This window comes from Amblyomma americanum, chromosome 1 (genome assembly GCF_052857255.1).
Source record: "Amblyomma americanum isolate KBUSLIRL-KWMA chromosome 1, ASM5285725v1, whole genome shotgun sequence".
Lineage (NCBI taxonomy): Eukaryota > Metazoa > Arthropoda > Arachnida > Ixodida > Ixodidae > Amblyomma > Amblyomma americanum.
This window is the reverse complement of record NC_135497.1, coordinates 4,256,720-4,277,094: the sequence shown is the minus strand read 5'-3', so window position 1 is coordinate 4,277,094 and position 20,375 is coordinate 4,256,720. Positions and strand designations below refer to the sequence as shown.

Genomic DNA, 20,375 nt, shown 5'->3' with positions numbered 1-20,375 from the left:
GTTTGAAAGTGTACCTTGTTTTTTTTTCATCTGCTTCGTCCCATCATCATCATCATCCCCCATCGTGACAGTCTTTTTTCTCCTCTTCCCGTTCCCCAGTGCAGATTAGCAGACCAGTGTACATATATTTTTCAGGCCAATCTAACTGCTTTAACCTAAACCCCCCCTCTCTCTCTCCGCCGCAGAATCTCCCTCATAAATGACGTGACTGTCTCAAGTATCAAAGGTGTCACAGCAGGAGATGTTCTTTAATTACATGGTCGGGCTGGAGGAGGGATTCGGCGAGGCTCGCGCTTGCTCAATTCGCGTCTATACTGGCCACGTAACTTCGTCTAATCTCGATGATGGTGAGTTCCCTGAAGTGTTTTCTTCATTTCTCTTTCTACTTGCCATTCTTATTTTCTCACGCATCATATCTGAGCGCTGGTTGTGAAAAAAACGACGCGTTACCTCGCGCGGGTGCTGCGCGAGCTATTTGGAAGCGCGCGCAACCCGAGCTGCTGTTGGCCGACCCTCAGCCGAAGGACTTCGTCCCTGCGATGCTGAAACATGTGAGTTCCCCGTATTTCGCTACAACATCTTCGTCTGTCCGTCGACAGAGATGGATGGCTCAGCGCTCGGATCAACAGAAAGAGGGCACGGCTTCAATCTGTTCAATACGAGGGGCGGCGACCGCCTTTCGATGGAGGCCAAAGATAAGACTCCCGTGTGCTAGTTAAAGAACCTCAAAGACATTAAATTAATTTACAGCCCTCCAGGAGGGTGCTTTTTTTTCTTCATCGACGGTGGCTCAGTGGTTAAGCGCTCGGTTATTGAGCTGGAGTACCCAGCCGCGGCGGCTGCGTTTCGATGGCGGCGAAACGCTAAATGCACCCTTGTGCTGTGTGATGTCAGTTCACGTAAACATCCCCAGCTGGTCGAAATTATTCCGGAGCCCTCCACTACGGACATCATTCTCTTTCTTCTTTCACTCCCCTCCTTCATGGCGTCTGGAGCCGACGCCACGTTACCTCCTGGATTTTGTCCCGCTTTCTTTCTGGTGGCAATTAGATTCCTTTTTTCAGTTTAAACTGATTGGTGTAGGTGTGAAAGGATATGAATGCATCTCTCGGGAAATTTGGGGACTCAACCCGGCTCACTACTCGGCTGACATAACCTTGAGCCAAACTGTGAGCCAACTCGTTTCCCCTGTTCCCCGAGTGTGCCGGAGCACCCATATTATTTCCACTTCTCTTTGGTTCCAGACTTGATGTCTTAAAATTCGTTTTGTCTCCTTGGAGATCCTGCCCTGCGGCAAATTGTTTACAGCGACCTTAGAGTCACTAATTATGGTGACTGCTTTGGTGCTGACCATTGCCATGGCGATAGCCTCATCTCCGCTGTCCCTGAGTTCTTTGTTTTGACCGAACCAACCGTTAATGTTTCACCCGAGTCGTTCACGCCGACGATCACAAAGGAGTCGCCTCCTTCGTATTCCACCACATCTGCATAGGTTGTGTATTCCGAGCCTTCTAACTTGGCTTCAAGGGCCTTAGCTCTTGCTCGCCTCCTGCCTTCTTGAAAAACAGGGCGCATGTTTTTTTTGGAATAGGTTTAAAATTCAGTAATTTTCTCACTTCGGTTAGAAACTTTGCCCGCGCGTTTCTATCCGGGATTCTGTCATGTGTAAGATCCCCCTTTCCAGTTTAAACTAATTGGCGTAGTTGTGAAAGGATATAAATTCATATATCGTGAAATTTGGGGACTCAACCGGCTCACTGTTCGGCTGACATAACCACGAGCTGTGGGGAAATTGCGCTGAAGTATGCTGTGCCTATTGCAGCCCCATAACACACTGCCCAGCGAGAAGACCAATCAGTTTTGGTTAGTACTATTAGTACTTTTGCGCGCCACCTTCAGGCGCTTATTGGTGTGAGCCTCTGCGCTCTGTCGAAGGCGCACGTGCCGTGCGTCAGCTATCTGGGCTACGACGAGAGAAGCTAGGCAATGAATGCTGTCAGCCAAACGCGGGTATCTAATCGCGTAGAATGTGTTCTCGCGTTTTCAGCGACCCAAGCGGCTGACAAATGCAGTTTTGAGTCACCGAATGGAACAATTGCAGTGCCACCTCGGCAGGGCAGGTTCCCCATACTGTGAGCCAACTCGTTTCCCCTGTTCCCTTAGTGTACCGGCGCCCATAATAGTTCCACCTCACTTTGGTTCTAGTCTCGATGTCTTAGGATTCGTTTTGTCTCCTTAGAGATAATACCACGCGCGGAATTGTTTATCGCGACTTTGGAGTCCCTAATTATGGTAACTGCTTTGGCGGTGACCATTGCCATAGTGATAGCCGCCTTCTCCGCTGTCCCTGAGTTCTTTGCTTTGACCGAACCAACCGTTAATGTTTCTCCCGAGTCGTTCACGCCGACGATCACAAAGGAGTCGCCTCTTTCGTATTCCACCGCATCTGTATAGGCTGTGCATTCCGAGCCTTCTAACTTAGCTTCAAGGGCCTTTGCTCTTGCTTGCCTCCTGCCTTCGTGAAAAACAGGGTGCATGTTTTTTGGAATAGGTTTAAATGTACGTAATTTTCTCACTTCGCTTAGTAACTTTGCCCGCGCGTTTCTATCCGGGATTCTGTCATGTAGTCCTACGTTGCTCAGGATCTTCCACCCCACGGGTGTGGTTGCGAGCCTCCTTAATTGTGCAAATATATCTGCGTAGCATAGTTCCGTGATGGTGTTGTAGACCCCCAGTTTAAGAAGTCTTTGCGCAGGTGTGCAGTGGGGCAGCCCCATGACTGCTTTATATGCCTGCCTTATGATCCCCTCTATTTTAGATAGCCGGATACGATCACATCCTATGGAGCTTCAAAAATGTGCCGCCACATACATACTTAGTACAAGTCCCTTCTCTAGAGCGGTGGGAGGATATAATGGCCAGCTCAGATCCGTTCACGCAATCCTGGCCACTGGTTGGGCTCACAAGGTGGCCAACAGCCATGCCCACTGAAGTTTACTGCTACCAATACAACCCCTCATGGCGCAGTTCGGGACAGTTACTGTGCCATTTCCTTTCCATAAAAACTGTTTTCAGTTTCATCTCTTCCCCTTCATCTGTTCACTCTCGCCACCGTTGAGGTGTCCAGCAACAAACAAGAATGAGAGAGAAAGCTACTGCCCTTTATTTACCTGATAATGAATTTTTAAACTCCACAAATTATTCGGAGCGTAACTGGTGTGATGCGGCAATGATGTGGTTCTTGGGGGAACCCTTCAAGAATTCATACCCATGAAAGAAAAAATAGTTTTAAAATTGGTTTTCGAGGAAAGTAAATGCACAGTAATTGTCTCACATCTCTGTGGACATTCGAGCCTCGTTTTTCCTGCATCGAAACGTCGCCGCCGCGACCGGGCTCCAACCCGGGAACACCGGCTCAGTAGCCGAACGCGCTAGCCAGTTTCTTAAAACTAGTTTTCAGAAAAGGAAAGGCATCGCTTTCCAAGGACGCCTCAACCACGCCCTAAAGGAACGGATTACGAAGGGAGTGAAATAAGAGAGAAAGTGTAAGCAATAAAGAAAAGGCTGGAGTAGTGAGCTGAAGAAAGTAAAGAGCAGCGTTTATCGAACCGTAGCAACCAAACCTCTAACTTGCCCTAATAGATGCTGTCACTTCGTGTTCGTAGCTTACAGTTCGCTGCAAGAAGTATCGAGGTGGAGTAAAGGTATTTCATTCATTGCCGTTCAGATCGCGTCAGGAAGGTCCAAGTTTGTACTCAGTTTAAAATCAGGCAGCCAACTTTCACCGTAATGCACAACGCAATGCTCGACAAGGCCGTCACAACGCCAGTGTAATTCCACTGAAGGACAGAAGTCTGTCTCACTGACATCTAATTAGCCATGTTTGCGAGAATCGCATTCACACTTGATCAGCAAATGCTTATTTCGCCTCTCTATCTGAACCTACGCCACTGCGAGCTGCGTCTGCTGTTCTTGCTCTTATCTTTGTAAAGTTGACATAACATCTTTGACCCTTTACTACAGTTTCGTTATAACGCGTACATATATTTATTCTTTCTTTTCCAGTCTTGAAGCGGAAACGTATCCTGCGCTGAAATCCCCACATTGAATCGAAGCAGAAGAGCACTCCGCTAAACGTGCCATGACGACTGAAAAGCCATCTGTGTCAAACGCTCGCTATTAACCCTGCCCTGCCCCAGAAGTGAAGCGGCACCAGTGTGTCAGATGGTTCGTCGTGTTGCCGAGTGTAACATGATTCTCTGGAACGTAGGCCTTGAGATAAGAGAGGAAAATGGCCTGGGGGAATTGGGCATCGCTATTGCCCCGAAGGCCCTGCTCATGAACCCTTGGGAAGTCCCAAGGATTGACTGTGAAACCATCGCCAGGATTCTGCTGCGCAACGTCCTCGCCCATCATCGCTGCATTGTGGTTGTAGAGATAACTTTCTTTGTAGCGAGGAGCCCTGTCCTCCTCAGCATTCTTTAAGACAAGTACAGCGTCAGGAAGCTTACCATCTCAGATGTACCGTGCTGTGAAACGAAAGTCTTTGAAGCCCTGCAGATGCTTGCCAACCCCTCAGATCAAAATTATTCAGACGAAGGCGAAAAATACTTCTGCTTCTCTGTCAGACTGCCACTCTTTGTAATCCCTAAGGAGCAGGGCAGTATCACCCTTACTTCGCTGGATGTCGCCGATCTGGAATTTTGCACCGGCTGCGCACGACAGTTGATAAACATACTCTTGCAGAATCACACCATAAGTGACTTAACCGCCGGCTCCTGCGTGTTCACTTATGACTGCGTCGACCTCCTTCATGGCTTCGTCCTCTAGCTGCAGAAACACCGCTCGCCGCTCAAGAAGCTGACAGTGCGAACACCCGAGGTTAGCAAGCGTGCACGGGAGTCTCTGGTCAGGGCCATTGCACCGAGGACGACGGTAGAAGAGTTGGTCATCGATATAGATATCTACGATGTCGAAGAGAAAGCCCTCTTTGCCGAAGTAATCGCCCGGAACCGCAATCTGCGTAAGCTAAGTGTTACGTGGCCGAGAAACTGCGTCGTGTCCATCAACAGCTGCGGCTTCGAACTTCTCGCCGGAGACGCAGCCACAATGATCGAGCCGTGGCTGGTAGCCCTGCCAGAAAACGCCACACGTTTGGCGCTGAACGTAGACCTCTTGGGTTTCTCAGAAGAGGAGTGTTGCGCGTTCTTTCGCGCCCTGGCACTCAACAAAGCCCTCCAAAACATCAACATAAGCCATCTTCCAGCATGCGCTGACCTCAAGCAGATATGCCAAATCATTCGTCATTCCCGCTTGGCGAAGGCCATTCACATTGAAGATCATCCCCTGAGCATCGGTAGCCTTCCCATGCTTCCCGAATGCCCGAAGTGACGCCCCTCACGGTCAGCTCTTTGCACCTCAAAAATTCGGAGATCTTGCGCAGAACCTTCGAAATCCTCGTCTCCTCCAATCACGTTACTTCACTTCGCGTGTGCCTGCAGAAATGCTTCCTTGATAAGATCCAAGCTGCCATGGCAGCCTATATAATGGAAGCACGCACACTGAAGGACTTAGAAGTGCACGCCTACGTCGATGAACCCGAACTCGAAGACCAGCAGCATGACCCTGACGCCGGAAAGCTTCTCGTGAACGCGCTGGCATCCAACCTCAGCCTCACCCGAATCACAGTAAGAGAGCTGCCTCTAAGCGAAGACACTGTGAGTTCCTCGCAAACGGCTTTGCCAACAGCCAAAATCTATCCGAGCTCTCGATCGCGGTGCTCAGCCGCGATAGCTACAACTCCTTTTTGCAGACGCTGGTGTCGGGCATCGAAAGCAATTACCGCCTGCTCCGCGTTGGTCTTCCAAGTTGCAAAGGCCGTAACACAGAGCTCCTTGTCATTCGCAGCATCACGAGGCGCAACGCCAGCCTCGTCACCAGAGCAGCCCGCTTCGTGATGGGTGACCACGATCCTTTCAACGCACGCGCGGTCGAGCTCGTCTCGGGACATGAAAGGGTCCTCAGCATCATTCAATAAAATGCTGGCGTCGATGCCAGGGAAGCGGCGACGATGGTCAGTCGTGCCTTGGGGCTTCGATGTTTGACGGGTCTCGACGACTACATGAGACTGGCTGGCGTGGTCAAGCGACGGGTTCAGTGCATCGGCGGACGCGATAGCTCAGTGCAACTCGACGAGCTCAGCTACGACTGCTGGATTCACATCCGCAAACTCCTGACTGTGGCCGACATTTTGGGAGCTGACTGCTTGTGAAGCTGTGATCGGACATTGTTTGGAGGTAAGCTTGCAACGTTGTTCTTTAACTCGTTATTATGAAGCGAATAACGACTATTTTAATTAGTGAACATTTGTCTCGCTTACATGTGCACCACACTTAACACTGAGGGTTATGCATGAAATGAAGGCCTCGAATAGGGTTATGCCAACGCATGGGTGGTTGTTTGTACTAGAATAACCCTTCCCTCAACAGATTTAAAAATACAGCGCCTGGTGTTTAAAGCAAGGAAAAACAATTACTGATCCTTATCGAACCGGTGGACCGTATGAATTGCAGTTTGAAACGCACGTAGTTAGGCTGCACACAGGCACACTTGTACGGTGGGCTCACGGACCTTTTTTCCATGTCAATAATGCTGAAGACAAAGAAAAGTCAAAGTGAACACTTCGTCTAAGCCTTGGGTAATCGTCTTCCACCCTTCCTGGTTTCTTCGATTATGTAAAAGCACTGCTTGTTAAAATCGTGATACCACACTGATGTTCCCCCATTCTCTCGAACAATTTACCTTAGCACACCTCTTAGTCGCCTTCAAGGATATTTTGTGCGACATTTTGTAATTTGGTTAATTTAAATATATAAGGGTAATGTAAATTAAATTTCGGTAAGTGTTATGTATTGCGGCTTACGCTTTACATTGCACGCTGAAGTGTAGGACTATACGGATAGTGCAAACAGCTTGCATCATCAAAGAAAACGAAGGCAGGATGCCGCAGTATTGAGGGTACGGTATAGCTGCTGACGAAAATACAATAGTGGCGTTGTTTTTTTCTTCGGACATCAAACAAGATCGCAATTTAATCGGTTTTTCTCATCACGAACAAAAGCCAAATTTAACCTCTCGAACGGCTCCAATTAGTTTTAAAAGCCTAATTAGTTTCTTGTTTTTCAACTCGTTGCTAAGGCTGCGCCCCACCAGATCGTGCCCTCTCTGCTGAGATACAGGTACAGAAGGTCCAGGTACATAACTACGCACCGACGCCCTAGCTCGAAAATATGCCTGCCGAGCAGGGCACACTGACTATACCCTCTCTCAGACACCTCGTCCGGACATCCCTCACAAGGCACCCTTCTAACGCCCGCTCCGCTCAGCCCATCTTAGCATCCCCTTTAAGGAAACGCACACGCGGCCTCATTCCCCCGCGAAGTTTCCCATTCCCTCATGACTGCCCGAAATAATCCACACCGGCTGGAGAGGCGGAAATTCGCCACCTGCTTTGGACCAGTAGACATAGTCAACAGGGCACTAGATGTCAATCCGGCATATGTCTTCCCAGCATGCGTCGGGCGTCCATGGTGGATGAAGTGAAAAGGCGCCAGCTTACCCTCAAGGCTTCACTAAGGAACTATATGGTTGCAAGTACACGGGAGCAGCGGCCGGCGCCGGAGACCGCAGCGCCGCCACTCGGCTACGAGCCCGCTCCCGCCGCGGCTGGTCGCTTACTTTCGGCGAAGACGCTACTCGATATGCGTGCAGCCAGCATAGCCTCCTGACAGGCAGCACTCAATAATCTGTGCTTGTATAATATGGTTGATAAGCGCAACATTAAAGGAGTATAGACACCTAATTTTGGTGTCATGTTTTCTTCTCTATATTGATGCGGGAGGCACTACTACGCATGAATCACCATGTGATATTCGATTACGCCCGCTAAAAAGTTTATAGTCGACTTTTTCCGTTGTCCTGTTTCGGTTTCAACAGCCGAATGATGGCTGTGACGTCAGAGTATATTTGTGTCTCGTGCGTCATGAAAAATCGCCTTAAAATCGTTGCTTCATCGTTTAATTCACTGCAGTGTTGAAGCCAGCCTTCTTCAAGAGCCGGAATGACAACGATTGGGGAAGCATCAGATGGCTTGAAAATTGTTTTTTTTTGGGGGGGGGGCGGGAGGAAGGGGGGCAAAGGAAATGGCGCAGTATCTGTCTCACATCTCGTTGGACACCTAAACCGTGCAGTGAAGGAAGTAATAAAGGAGGGAGTGAAAGAAGAAAGGAAGGAGGTGCCCTAGTCTCCGGAATAATTTGGACCACCTGGGGATGTTTAACGTGCACCGACATCACACAGCACAAGGGCGCCTTTTGCGTTTCATCTCTATCGAAACACTCCCACATCGGTGGAGTTCGAAACCGGGTACTCCGGTTCAGTAGCTGAGCGCCCTAAACACTGAGCCGTCGCGACTGGTTATATCGGAAACTTTTTTGTGTCTCACATGACTAGCGTAGTACAATTTTATGTCACAGTCCTCATTCGATTGTTGAAGTCGAAGCGGCACGCAAAAGAAATGAGAGTATAAATTGTTTAGCTGTTGTACGTGATTACATGTGGTAATCCGTGTATAATAATGCCTTACACATCTTTACAAATAATAAAATGCGCAACGAAAATTTAAGTATCTCTACTGAGGATTTAAAATTCTTCGTAGACAAAGTCAGCTGCGTACGCCAGAAAGTTCTAGTGCCATTGGGCTTATCGCCATCAACACTATCACTAGCGCAGATTTATGAGTCACGAGGAAGACGATTCGTTGTCTGGTGGTCGCTTGGGAAGCCAGGCGCAATTAGCCATTGAACGTCGAAGCATTGCTACTGACAAGATGTCAGAAAGCGAAGAAGAACCTATGTACGCCGAGCCGCAGCCGTGCGTACTGACGCCGGCTGACATGACACGCTGGACCGAGAGCGAAGTGTACATGGAGTATGTCGGCTTCGTCCTCGCCCTCAACGAGCGTGTCACGGGGAAGAAGCTGACCGATAACTTTATCGTATCAGATTTCACGTCGGATCTGCTGTCGGTGCTGGGTTCAAGAAACGCCTCCAGTCAGCCAATTAGCAGTGGCTTAGCTCGAATATGCCAAGATAGACGTAGCGTGAGCTACGCTGATCCCCTGAGCATCAATTGCCGCTGAGCAGCAATTTCGCTCTCCTTCTTCATGGCTATACCACACTGGCAAACGCCCTGCTATATGTACACTCCCACTGACACCTGTGTGCTTGCGCACAAAATGAGAGGCGCTATTAAGCAGCTCCGGGGCAGCGTCAGATGGCTACTGTGCAACGGAGGCGCACAGCTGGGCTGCGCCGGTGACAATGCCTCTGCATCGGCTATTACGGGTGAGGCGCGCGCGGTGGCGGCTCCGGCGCGCCAGCTGTGCGCCGTGTGACGTCACTGCTCCTCGCGCATGCGCAGCACGGCTCTCCAGGAACCACGCGAAACTGCTTAACCTCGGCCAGTGTAGCTCACGCTACAAAATTCGAAGCCGGAAACACAAATGCCATCTTCAGAACCCGCCTTGTTAAAAGAAACTGTAATGAGCAGACAACACAATTAGAGAAAAGGCAAATTTGACATTCAAGAAAACAGTGCCTCCATGCACTATTTCGTGTCTTTTTTGAGTGATTCTGTCTTTGTAAACGCCATCGACGGGACAACTTATAGAGATCGTATCGAAACAGAGTGGCAACAAACGAGAAGTGGCAGCTTGTTCTACAATGCCAGCGGCACCATTTCTTCCACGCACCCCCGCAACGCGTCAAGAGCAGTGCTGGCCGAGCAATTCCGCCAAAACGCGGCTTTCTTAGAGATGTAGCGCACTTAGTGCTTCCACATTGGTTGCGACGCGGTCAGCCCTGCAACGAGCTCATAAATGTCGTAGCATTTCAGGGATAATAAGCGGATTGATTTGGCAGCACTTTTTTCCTTACAGAAAATAAAAAATGATCGGATAATTTGAGCGCTTAGTTTTAGCAGGTACTTAGGATTCCTCATGAAGCTTTTCATAAGTATTTTAACAGTTCATAAAATGGGCGTTCCTAAACCAAGTCATTCTAAGCGTGATTTCACTACAGCACCAGACAGAGCTGACGGCCGCTAGGGAAGACTAGCGGTGGCGCTCACGACGGCAGATATTTCACAAGTGCCTCCCTCTGAACCCGACCCCGAATTTCTCGTAATGCCGCCTGTTTTCTAGGCGCTCTCGCTGGCAAACGCGTATGTGAAGCTCTTGCTGCTGCATTCTGGTGGTTATGTTCAGTTCATCAACAGAGCGATATAGCACCCTGGAGACATACCAGCGTAGAAGTATAGCAGTTTAACGTACAGCCCCCGTAAAAAGTATACAGCCCAAAGCGTTTGCATGCGAGGCCTGCAGCGTGCTTAGTTATACATCCGCAGCGGCCGTAACATCTCGAAAGAAGAATGGCTTCATGCTCTGAATCCTCCCAAGCTTTGGACTGCTAAATGTTCTAGGGAGCCGCGTTAAACAACTTAGAAGCAAACTTCTTGGGATGTACATTTTTGACGCAGGCTGTATGCCTGTTGCGCACGCGCAGTAGTCCTATCCGGCCACGCATTTGCAACCGTGCATGCGAAGTTATCAGTTATAGAATGCTCAGTTATTTGTACAGCTGACACAATTTACGTCAGAACTGAAAGATCGGATCAATGCAAGTGAAGATAGGACCCACAAATCCCTGTGTGCCAGCAGGTGAAGTCAATGTGATCACAGGAATTTCCAGATACGCAATCTAATGGTAAACACGTTACGGAGGTTTCTGCTGTTATGGTGGTGTCTACTGTCCCAGGGGGTACAATGCTGTTTAGCAACCATGCATGCCGTAAACATTACACCAGTCTTGTTACATGTTACATTACATGACACAGCAACGAGCTGATCCCATGGTGTGCCTCAGAACCTGAATTTCTTATCCTGGTGGCACTCGGATGCCGTGTCCCCCCCCCCCCCCGCCCTAAGCGAAGGGAAGAGGGGGGGCCAGGAACCCCTGCCCCCTCCCCCCACCCCGATTTACACCACTGCTGCAGGTTCAGCAGTGCTCTGGTCAGTGGCTCGAAGATTTACACATCGATGTGCCGCGCCCACATTAAAACCCTCCTAGATAAAAGTGTCATTTTCCAGCAAGCGAACATGGCAGTCTGGATTCGTAATTAAAAAAAAAATGTAAAATAAAGTGGTGTACCATTCGCTGAAAAATATCTGTGAATGGTTTCAAGCATAGGCATTGCCATGAAACATAAGAGAAAGAGCAAGGTTGCTTCACGATCTTTTCGAGACTGTATCTTTGTGGCAATCGTCGAACCCTTGTGAACGAAGTTAAAAACCTGAATCACTTGAATACTTCCTCCTATGCTTCCGCAGGTTTTCGTCTCGGAGAAGAACTTATTTGGCGATCCCCTCGCTCGATCAGGGCTTCATCCTTGTATTCATGTTCTCCTCTCCTTTGGTGGAAACGTCCTGCAGGAGTCTCGTTCTGAAACCAGTGTGCGTACCTGTACCTTAATAAATCATTGCGTAATGTAGGTTCATTTGTTCGTTATGCATTTCTAGATTAAACTATTTTTGAATCCAAAAAAGTTTACCGATGCTTACCTAACAGAATTGAGTAAACATATACCTCGTGTTTGAGTTTATCATCATCATCAGCCTGAATACGCCCACTGCAGAGCAAAGGCTTGGCACTCCATGTCTTTCCAATTAACCCTGTTATATGCCAACTTTGCTCACCGTATTCCCGCAAATGTTTTATTATCGTCCGCCCAACTAACTTTCTGCCGCCCCCTGCTACAATTGCCTTCTCTTGGCATCCACTCCGTTAACCTTAAGGACCTGCGGTTATCTTGCCTTCGCATTGCATGCCTTGCCCAAGCCCATTTCTTCCTCTTGATTTCGATTAGTATGTCATTAACCCGCGTTTGTTCCCTCACCCACTCCGCCCGCTTCCGGTCTCTTATCGTCACACCCAAATATTTCTTTCCATAGTTAATTTACCCCGCAAATTTTCCACCGCCGGTATGTGCCATTCCAACAGAGGGCAACAACAACAGTGAAGAAGAAGAAAGAGGCTCAGTCGGTGTGCGAGCGGCGACGAGTGCTAGAGAAAGTGGATAAGACTCTAGTGCCCCCCTCCCTGCCGTCATCTGCTCAAAATTCGCTGCCCTATGAAGCCGTACCATCTGGACTCAAGGAACACAAGCATGGACGTGCCAGTCATGACCGACATGTGTCAGGGAGGGTCGTCACATGTTTCCACGCCTTGTATGGAAGTGGGTGTCACTGAAAGCCTGGGTGCGCTACAGACTGTCTTCGACGGAAATTACGAGGACTGCGATGAAGGGCGTGGTCTTGTCCCAAAAGCAGTCATCTTCTGCCCGCAGACTCGTCAGGAGGGGTTGTCTGGAGCTGACAGCAAGAAGGAGGTAGCGTTGTGGGCTCTGCAGAAGCGCTGCTGTATGGTCCGGGATGAACGGAGTAATCGCACCGAAGGATGCTCTGGTAACATGGTGCGCGTGGGCGGAAAGATGTCCTTGAAATTCGACGGGGCCGTCACGCCAACAGTCCTGGCATCCGCCATCGCCTTCGTGGTGAGTTCATTCTGGCATGGAAAGCGCACCACTCTTGCCAACTCGCGTTAACACATGTGGACGCTGCGCTAGATTATGACGCAGTGGAATTAAGTGCTTCACCGCCAGAGCTTGATATCCTGATAAGAGTACTCACGGTTTTTAGAGCAGTGTTCTCACCTTTTCATCTTTGACTTTGATTAACTATTTCGGCTTTAGTTTCTGGCCTACAATGCGACCTGAAGTGCACGCGTATACCATGAACCCTTGTGTGTGTCATGTTGTTCACAACCTTAGACTTGCCGCTCCCCTAGCTGCGTCACCAATACCGTGTTCAGATTTCTGTAATTTATAACCTTCTCATCTCCTGAAAAAAAAAGACTGCAAAAGAGAGAAAAAATACACCACAAAGAAGGCTTCTCTGAAGATATCGAAGAAGCCTTGTGTAAAGATACCGAATTGTTTGCCCTAGTCAACACACTGACGTGGCTAGAAGTGCGCGCAGATTAGCAGCAAAAATTTTTTTTCTTGCACACCTTGTCCGAAAACATAATCTGGATCAATCTTAGGTTTGCAGTGGTTGATTTTTACTCATTCACGTCTTAAAAGGCGCCTGTGTTTCACAGAATAACAGCCACGTACGACGACGATTGAAATGCTAGCATGCAAGCTAAATATTCTGTGGTTGAGGTGACACTTAGGTATGGTGAGTTTCTGCCTTGCAGTTGTTCTCATTGAACTCTACGCAGTCCGTCACTTTCTGTTAGGATTTCCACTCAGAACATCGGTTTCGTTTGACGCCCTGCATGTATCCTCATTGGGAACTTCAGTTCCCTGGAACAGCGCTGCACATCTGCCACGCCTATTGCGACTTCTACAGGGCCTGCCTCTTGTGGTGTTCCTGGGTGGGATGATGCGCCACCGACAGTCCGCCTTGCCGCTGTTCACCGACCTGAAGGTGCCAGCGCTGATTGTGGTCGAGTCTTAAATCTTCGCCGGCCCCGAGGTTGTACTGCACTTGAGTCTCGAGGCGCTACACAAGGGGAGGCACAGTGCATCCTTTGCCGTCTTAGTCCTGACCAGGCTGCTCTACACGGTGTGGCTGGCCGTCTCGTTCAGGGCGAGTGGTCCCCTGCTGGCCTGGGAGATAGCGGTAAGAGTGGCAAAACTGGCTCGCATTGCTCTTCTAGACCTAACTTGCATGCAAAGGCTTGAGGAAACACTGAAGCTCCGCCTCGAGGATATGACGCGATAGCGTTAATGAGCCCCTTCAGCGGCTTGGAGTCTTCTTTGCGTATCGCTTCGCAGACGTGGTCATTATGTGCTTTAGATTGATATAAAGCGGGAAGTCCTCATATATAACTCCTGGCACATAATTGCAGGAGTTAAGTGACGCGCAACCTGACATGGCGTGGTAGCTGTTTCAAACACAGCCATCTCTCACGACCAGTCATTAATGTAGCTGCCACCTGACAGGTCGAGCACGTTGTGATGACGTCACAATGTCTCGTGACCTATGTGAGAAGTGGGCCATCTGCTTTTTCGCTCACAACGCGACAACGTTGCAGCCGGACTTAGTGCCAGCGGAAGCCTTGACTTAAGCGCTCAAAATAATTCAAGAGTGCAACGTGTCATATAGCTGCACGGCTACATTTGGATGGCTATTTACAGCAGCTTAGAACTTTTTGCGAGTTGTCAATAATTTTCGCTTTTACGGGTGGTTCCGAACTCTCAACGGCATAAAACGACAGCTTCTAGTTAGGGCTAATAGCTTGTCTTGCATCTCTCTAAATGGTATTGTTAGCTCACGCATCCAAAATTCCTATCTAAATGACAACACGAATCCACGAGCGATCTTAAATAATTTGCTTCCAAGCTATTTTTAGCATAAAAAAGAAAATGAAAGAAAGTGAGCTTGAGAAGCGGACTTGAAAAAGCTTGAAAAGGTCCGTTCGACGTCCAGCAACAAGGAAATTAATCGTTACGCCACAGCATGACTGTGCAATGTGTTGTTATCGGTTTTTTATGAATCTCCACTTTCGTCCTTTTGGCGAGGCTGCTTAAATGAAAGTTTTAGGGTGCCTGATTGCGCACGCCCCCTCGAACGTGCGGTGTCGTTCTGTGAAGTGGTCAACGCTGCCTCCCAAGCGGCGATGGCCATTGGGCTCCGCACGCTTCATCGCTGCGGGTGGGAGAGACGTGTGCGCGGCGTTCTTGGGCAAAACGCTCAGGGCTGTGTGGCCCTGTTCACGAAACGCTCGCCACATGGCTGAGGATTGTTTGTTTTTCTGAGAGAAGACAAACGTCTACTGCTCCCTCTGGCAAAAAATCTATTGAGACATAGCCCAAGGTCAGTTGATGTGTTTTGTGCGAGTAATACCATTTCTGCGAGGTTCACAGTTGATTGGCGTGTACATAGCCACTGAGTTTATCGCTTAGTTGTTCTGGGTCTTTGTGTATATGTGTGCGTGCACAGCTAGTTTAATTTCTAAGTAAGCAATGGTCCGCTTTGAGGTGCATGTGTCGACGCCAATACAAATTATAGGATGCTTATGTTATGTTTTACACTGCCGATGGTTAATTATATTTTTCTTCATCTTAGGCCAAAGGGCCAACCGTGCACAACAAACGTTATCATCATCTTCTCAGCGCGGCATGCCTTTCTTCGCCTCGAACTCGACATGCAGTTGCGCTCTGCCCATGTGCTGCCTGCGCGTCGGGCTCCATGATGGCGGGCGCCGCAAGGGAACTCGCTAAAGGGGTAACGACGCGGTTGTCTCCACCCTAAGCGGCGGCGCTCCCGGAGACACGACGTCGACAGATCGGAATCCCGCCTCCTGGGCTCTATTCTGGAACCACCGCCATGTACTTTACAAGCATCTCTCTACCAAATGGGTTGAGAACGTAGGATAGGAAAGAACAAGGGTAGGCTTATCACAGGGAAAAGGCGAAATGCGAAGATGGATCGCGGACTAAGACAGAAGGAAGGGGAGACGGACGAATAGCCCCGTATAGTCTATCCACTGTACCCTCTTGCAAATAAGAAAAGGGTTTCATTTCTATGTACGGCCCTGTTGTTCCTTCAAATGCAGACGAATACTGGCGGTTCTACGGTCTCCTTTTGGTCAGTTGTGCCTTCATGTAAGAATGCAGTATAGAACTGAAATGATAATTAATCGCCAACTGGCCCAAAACGTTGTTTTTGATTTTCTTGTCCTGTTACCTGGAAGCTATCCTGGTGAGATTATCTTTACAGAGACTGTTGTGATATCACGTTTGTACTGCGACCTTGCTTTGGAAGAAGCTGAATTTTCAATCATTCAGGAAGGGTTGAACAAAATATGTGAGCCAATCTGTTTGGAATGTCCTGCTGCTTTCTTTTATGCTTAAGTTTTACGGAGAGTCACATCTCTCAGCAAAACTACTAAGTTTTGCTGAGAGATGTAACCTTTGCGGCCCTCTGAATAAGTGGTGCTCTTTTGGCATTACCTAATGAAGCCATGCTGCGCTGGTTGCTTCTTCAGATGATGCGAGGCAGTTCTGCTATGGCGGTGTTCTTGTACGCGTACGACGGCTACAGCAAGTACCTCGTGTTCCTGCCCCGCACGCTGTCGTACCTGTACGGCTCGGAGACCTGTACACTTCCCACGTGGTGCCGGACGCCGTCGGGTCGGTCGAAGGAAGACATCTTCGAGGCGTGCGCATATCTCTATGATATGTTGGCCATGTCAGAGCAGGCCGAGGTTATCCAGGTATATTATATATATGCACCACTGTGGTCGGAGAATGTTTTCTTGCGCAATGCATGCTAGGTTACCGGGTTAGCGAATCTCTGCGCTAACAGCTTAAGCTGCAGACAGTAAAAATTCGGCCTTACGCGAATCTCCTCTTAAGCACAAAGTGAAACTAACGGAGTTTAAGCGAGGATTGAATTCGTTGACGTGCCCACCGACGACCAAATTTTCACTTTCAGTGCTAAGAAATAAAAAATGTCACGGTAGTTCTTGCGCTTGAGTAAAACCGAGGTGGCAGGGAACAATTGCTTTTAACTCAAGGAGCATCGGGGGATGCGGATGCTAACATACTGAGCTTCACACACTGCACGCACTGTGTACATATTTGCATACAAGCTGAGGGTTAATGGTTGCTCTTTTGCGGTATTTGACACGCACACCATGCTTTAAAGGCTCCGTGGTTGTGCTAAGCACAACGATCATTGTTGTTTACAATGTTATAGATCCTAATCGGGAGGCATGATGCTTGTCCAGGCAGGCATAAGACCCACATACCCAGTCATTTTGTCTACCTTAGAGAATCAAGTCATTTGCACAATAACGTTCCTGTAACCAACGAACAGAAGAAAGGTGACAGTTCAAAAATATCACGTTGTATGGTCATTGCACCAAGGATCGACAATTTGCATCGGCTTGTGCGCCATCTCTTTTTTTCAGATGCACATCGAGATGTACGAACCACACATGCGGAACTTCGTGCGTGACAACACTCTCGGGGCCTGCGTATAGGTCTGCGATCTGAGCTTGGCAGTGCTCGTGATCTTGCGCATGTTAAAGATGATCTGGGGCGACATCGCTGCTGTGGTCCATCTCTACAAGCGCTACACGGCAGAGCGGCGCAAAGGAGTCACTCGGAACAGCGCCTTTCACGCAGTGGCGCTAGCATTGCTTGCTACTGACACGTCACCCATGGAGGCACTCCTTGCTGGTGGGTCTTCTGTTGTAGGAATAACTTGAAAAAGGGTCATCTGACATCGAATCTTATCAGATATCCAATTTTTTCGTGCTAGTTCTTTTGTGGGGAAAGGTTAGTGTGAGGGCGATGCTGTATCTCCCTTAGATTCTGTATCTCGGTACAGTACACAATTTTAGTTTACTGTCCGTCGGTATGCGAAACAGATACTGAGCTATTTTCTTTCGGCAAAAACCAATTTTCATTTTTTTCAACCCAATTTTCAATATCAGGCTTAAACAGGTGCCCTTTGTAAAAAAAACAAAAAAGAAGTGCTTTCAATAAGGGCTGCTATCATACGCCTTGAAAACGTAGCTGCCCGAAGCGCAAACAACGGATGAAGGCCAGAAGGAAGATAATTTCATAGTGATAAAATAATGCGAGCACCACTGATCACACAGGCGGAACATTTGACACTGGCGTTCACAACCTACAGTGTTGCTGACAATTGCCCAGTACACATGGAAGTGGAGAGTAACGTTCAGTAATGAGAAGGTACTTCCATCTGGCACAAGAAAGCCTTCATTTGCACTGAGCAGAAACTGCTGTATCTTGAAGACAGGGATCTTTTAGCAAGTGTGGAAATAGTTTCATTGGTGGCTTACCGAATGGATTCTGTTCGCAAGTTTTTTGTTTTTATTTCAGTGTGATTTTATCTCCATGTTTTCAGTATGCTGCACTGTTGGAATTTTAGAATAGGGTATGCGGCGACTTGGCACCCTACTTAGCTTCGTGCGAACTCCTCGAAAGCGTTCTGGCTGAAAATTGCCGTCAAGAAGAGACCAGCATTAGCATGACATATTTTCTAAGCAGCCGACATAGCTATTAAAGTGCGCCAGCGCTAAAGCTGCTTCATAATTCTCATTTCGCAGGGTAACAGCACGTTGATTGATGCCAAATCTTGATGTACGAACCATTCAGTTCGCAGTTCCGGTCTCATGTGTTGGAAGTGCTGTTGTTGGTAAAAAACGCTAGGATTCAAGGCGATGCTTTCGTTCCCAAGATTCCGGCCATAGGCAACAGGATATACTCATACTTCGAAACGAAGCTGCTCTGGTGATGGAGCTAAAAAAACCGACATTCAAAAAGAAGACCACGAAGGTTGTTCGCGCAAGCTCTTGATACACTGATCTAAACAGGTCTGTGGTGCGACATATTCGTTGATATCATGGCTGTCGCCCATGACACATATGAACGAGGTTAAGCTTGGTTGTGAGTCTTTTTAACTTGAAACTTCTTAATGATTTAATTAATTCATGTATACAATTTCAAGTGATGTCTACTGAATAGGGCACTGAAGGTCTCCACATAATATTGTGAACAGATAAATGCCTGAAAAAAATAATTACTAATTCTGTGAGACGAAAAGTTGTGGCTGTCTAAGTCATCAAGTCTTACTCGCCCGAAGGTGTCAGAAATTAAGAAATAAACGTTATTTGAAAGTTATTTGCAGGTTACGAGAATAGCGGTGTATTTGCCACAGCATATGATCAGATAAATCCACCTTTATGCAACCATTAAGCGTGGTCCTTTCCCTGCCTGGATGCCACTCACATTTAGGGTTGCGAGATTTTGAGCATTGCGGGCTATCACTATATTTATTTTATTGACTATTTGCTATCCAAAATTTGTCCGCATTTTTTTTGCACGTTACATATATCTCTTTAAATGTGAGAAGGTGCGCTGCCGGTCTAATTCCTCTCGAGGTGCAGTCAGTTCTCACTTGCATTACCATCTGCGGGTCAGAATGCATTTCGATCTCGTTCTAGGTGTAGTGCCGCAATGTCATGCTTTTCGTAACCTAGTTGTACACTATGATCACTTGATATATCTGAGAGCAATTAAGTCTAGTGCGCACAACCACACATGCGTGGGCATTAGCCCGATTCGAGGCCTTCATTTCATACATAACCCCCCAGTGTTAAGTGTGGCGCACATGCAAGCGAGACAAATGTTTACTAATTAAAATCATGTGTATTTTTTTCATACAAACCAGGTAAAGAACAACGTTGCAAGGTGATCTCCATACTAGGTCCGATCACAGCTTCACGAGCAGTCAGCGCCCACAACGTCGGCCACAATCAGAAATGTCCGGATGTGAATCCAGCAGTGGCACCTGAGGTCGTCGATTGGCACGGAGCTCCAGAGTCCTCCGATGCACTGCACCCGTCGCTTGACAACGCCAGCCAGTCTCATGTGCTCGTCGAGGTCCGTCAAACATTGAAGCCCCAAGGCGCGCCTCAGCATTGTCGCCGCTTCACTGGCTTCGACGCCAACATTTTCTTGAACGATACGGAGGATCCTTTCATGTCCCGACACCAGATCGGCCGCGCGTGCGTTGTAAGGATCGTGTCACCCGTCACGAAGCGGGCTGCTCTGGCGACGAGGCTGGCGTTGGGCCTCGTGATGTTCCGGATAACGACGAGCTCTGCATCACGGCCTTTGCAACTTTGAAGATCGACGCGGAGCAGGTGGTGATTGCTTTCGATGCCCGACACCAGCGTCTGCAAGAAGACAGTGTTCTTGTCGCGGCTTGGCACCGCGAACGAGAGCGCGGAGAGATTTTGGCTGTTGACAAAAGCGTTCGCAAGGAACTCACAGTGGTCTTCGCTCAGACGCAGCTCTCTGAGTGTGATTCTGGTGGGGTTGACGTTGGAAGCCAGCGCTTTCTCCAGACGCTTTTCGGTGTCAGGGTCATGCTGCTGGTCTTCGGCCTCGGGTACATCGACGTAGACGCACACTTCGCACTTCTAACTCCTTCAGTGTGCTTGCTTCCATTATATAGGCCGCCATGGCAGACTGGATCTTATCAAGGAAGCAGTATTGCACGCACACGCGAAGTGAACTCAAGTGATTGCAGGAGGCGAGGATTTCGAAGGTTGCGCGCAAAATCTCCGAATTGATGAGGTGGAAAGAGATGACCGTGAGGGACGTCGCCTCGGGGCATTCGGGAAGCATGGAAAGGCTACCGATGCTCTGGT

General features: G+C 48.5%; 1 protein-coding gene across 5 annotated transcripts; it reads left to right on the top strand.

Annotated features, from left to right (window-relative positions):
• Positions 1-421: 421 nt before the first annotated feature.
• LOC144108928 (uncharacterized) lies at positions 422-20,006 on the top strand. Of its 5 annotated transcripts, XR_013309558.1 has the most exons (8): positions 423-551; positions 4,066-6,296; positions 11,447-11,569; positions 12,117-12,669; positions 13,529-13,801; positions 16,173-16,400; positions 17,100-17,370; positions 19,391-20,006. XR_013309558.1 is itself a non-coding variant. In XM_077642141.1 (5 exons), exons 4-5 carry the CDS (start codon positions 12,247-12,249, stop codon positions 13,634-13,636), a joined length of 531 nt encoding a protein of 176 aa, XP_077498267.1. In that variant the 5' UTR covers positions 428-551; positions 4,066-6,296; positions 11,447-11,569; positions 12,117-12,246; the 3' UTR covers positions 13,637-13,795. The 5 variants fall into 5 exon arrangements, 3 of the variants coding, with proteins under 3 accessions (XP_077498267.1, XP_077498268.1, XP_077498269.1); XM_077642141.1 differs by lacking the exons at positions 16,173-16,400; positions 17,100-17,370; positions 19,391-20,006 and having other exon boundaries at positions 428-551; positions 13,529-13,795; XR_013309559.1 differs by lacking the exons at positions 11,447-11,569; positions 16,173-16,400; positions 17,100-17,370; positions 19,391-20,006 and having other exon boundaries at positions 422-551; positions 12,463-12,669; positions 13,529-13,795.
• The last annotated feature ends 369 nt before the right edge of the window (positions 20,007-20,375 follow it).

Bases quoted from the DNA above. Each gene is read 5' to 3' on its own strand.
- LOC144108928 (XM_077642141.1), top strand. From the start codon at position 12,247: ATGAAGCCGTACCATCTGGACTCAAGGAACACAAGCATGGACGTGCCA. The intron at 12,670-13,528 runs GTGAGTTCATTC...CGACTTCTACAG, and splicing joins CATCCGCCATCGCCTTCGTG to GGCCTGCCTCTTGTGGTGTT.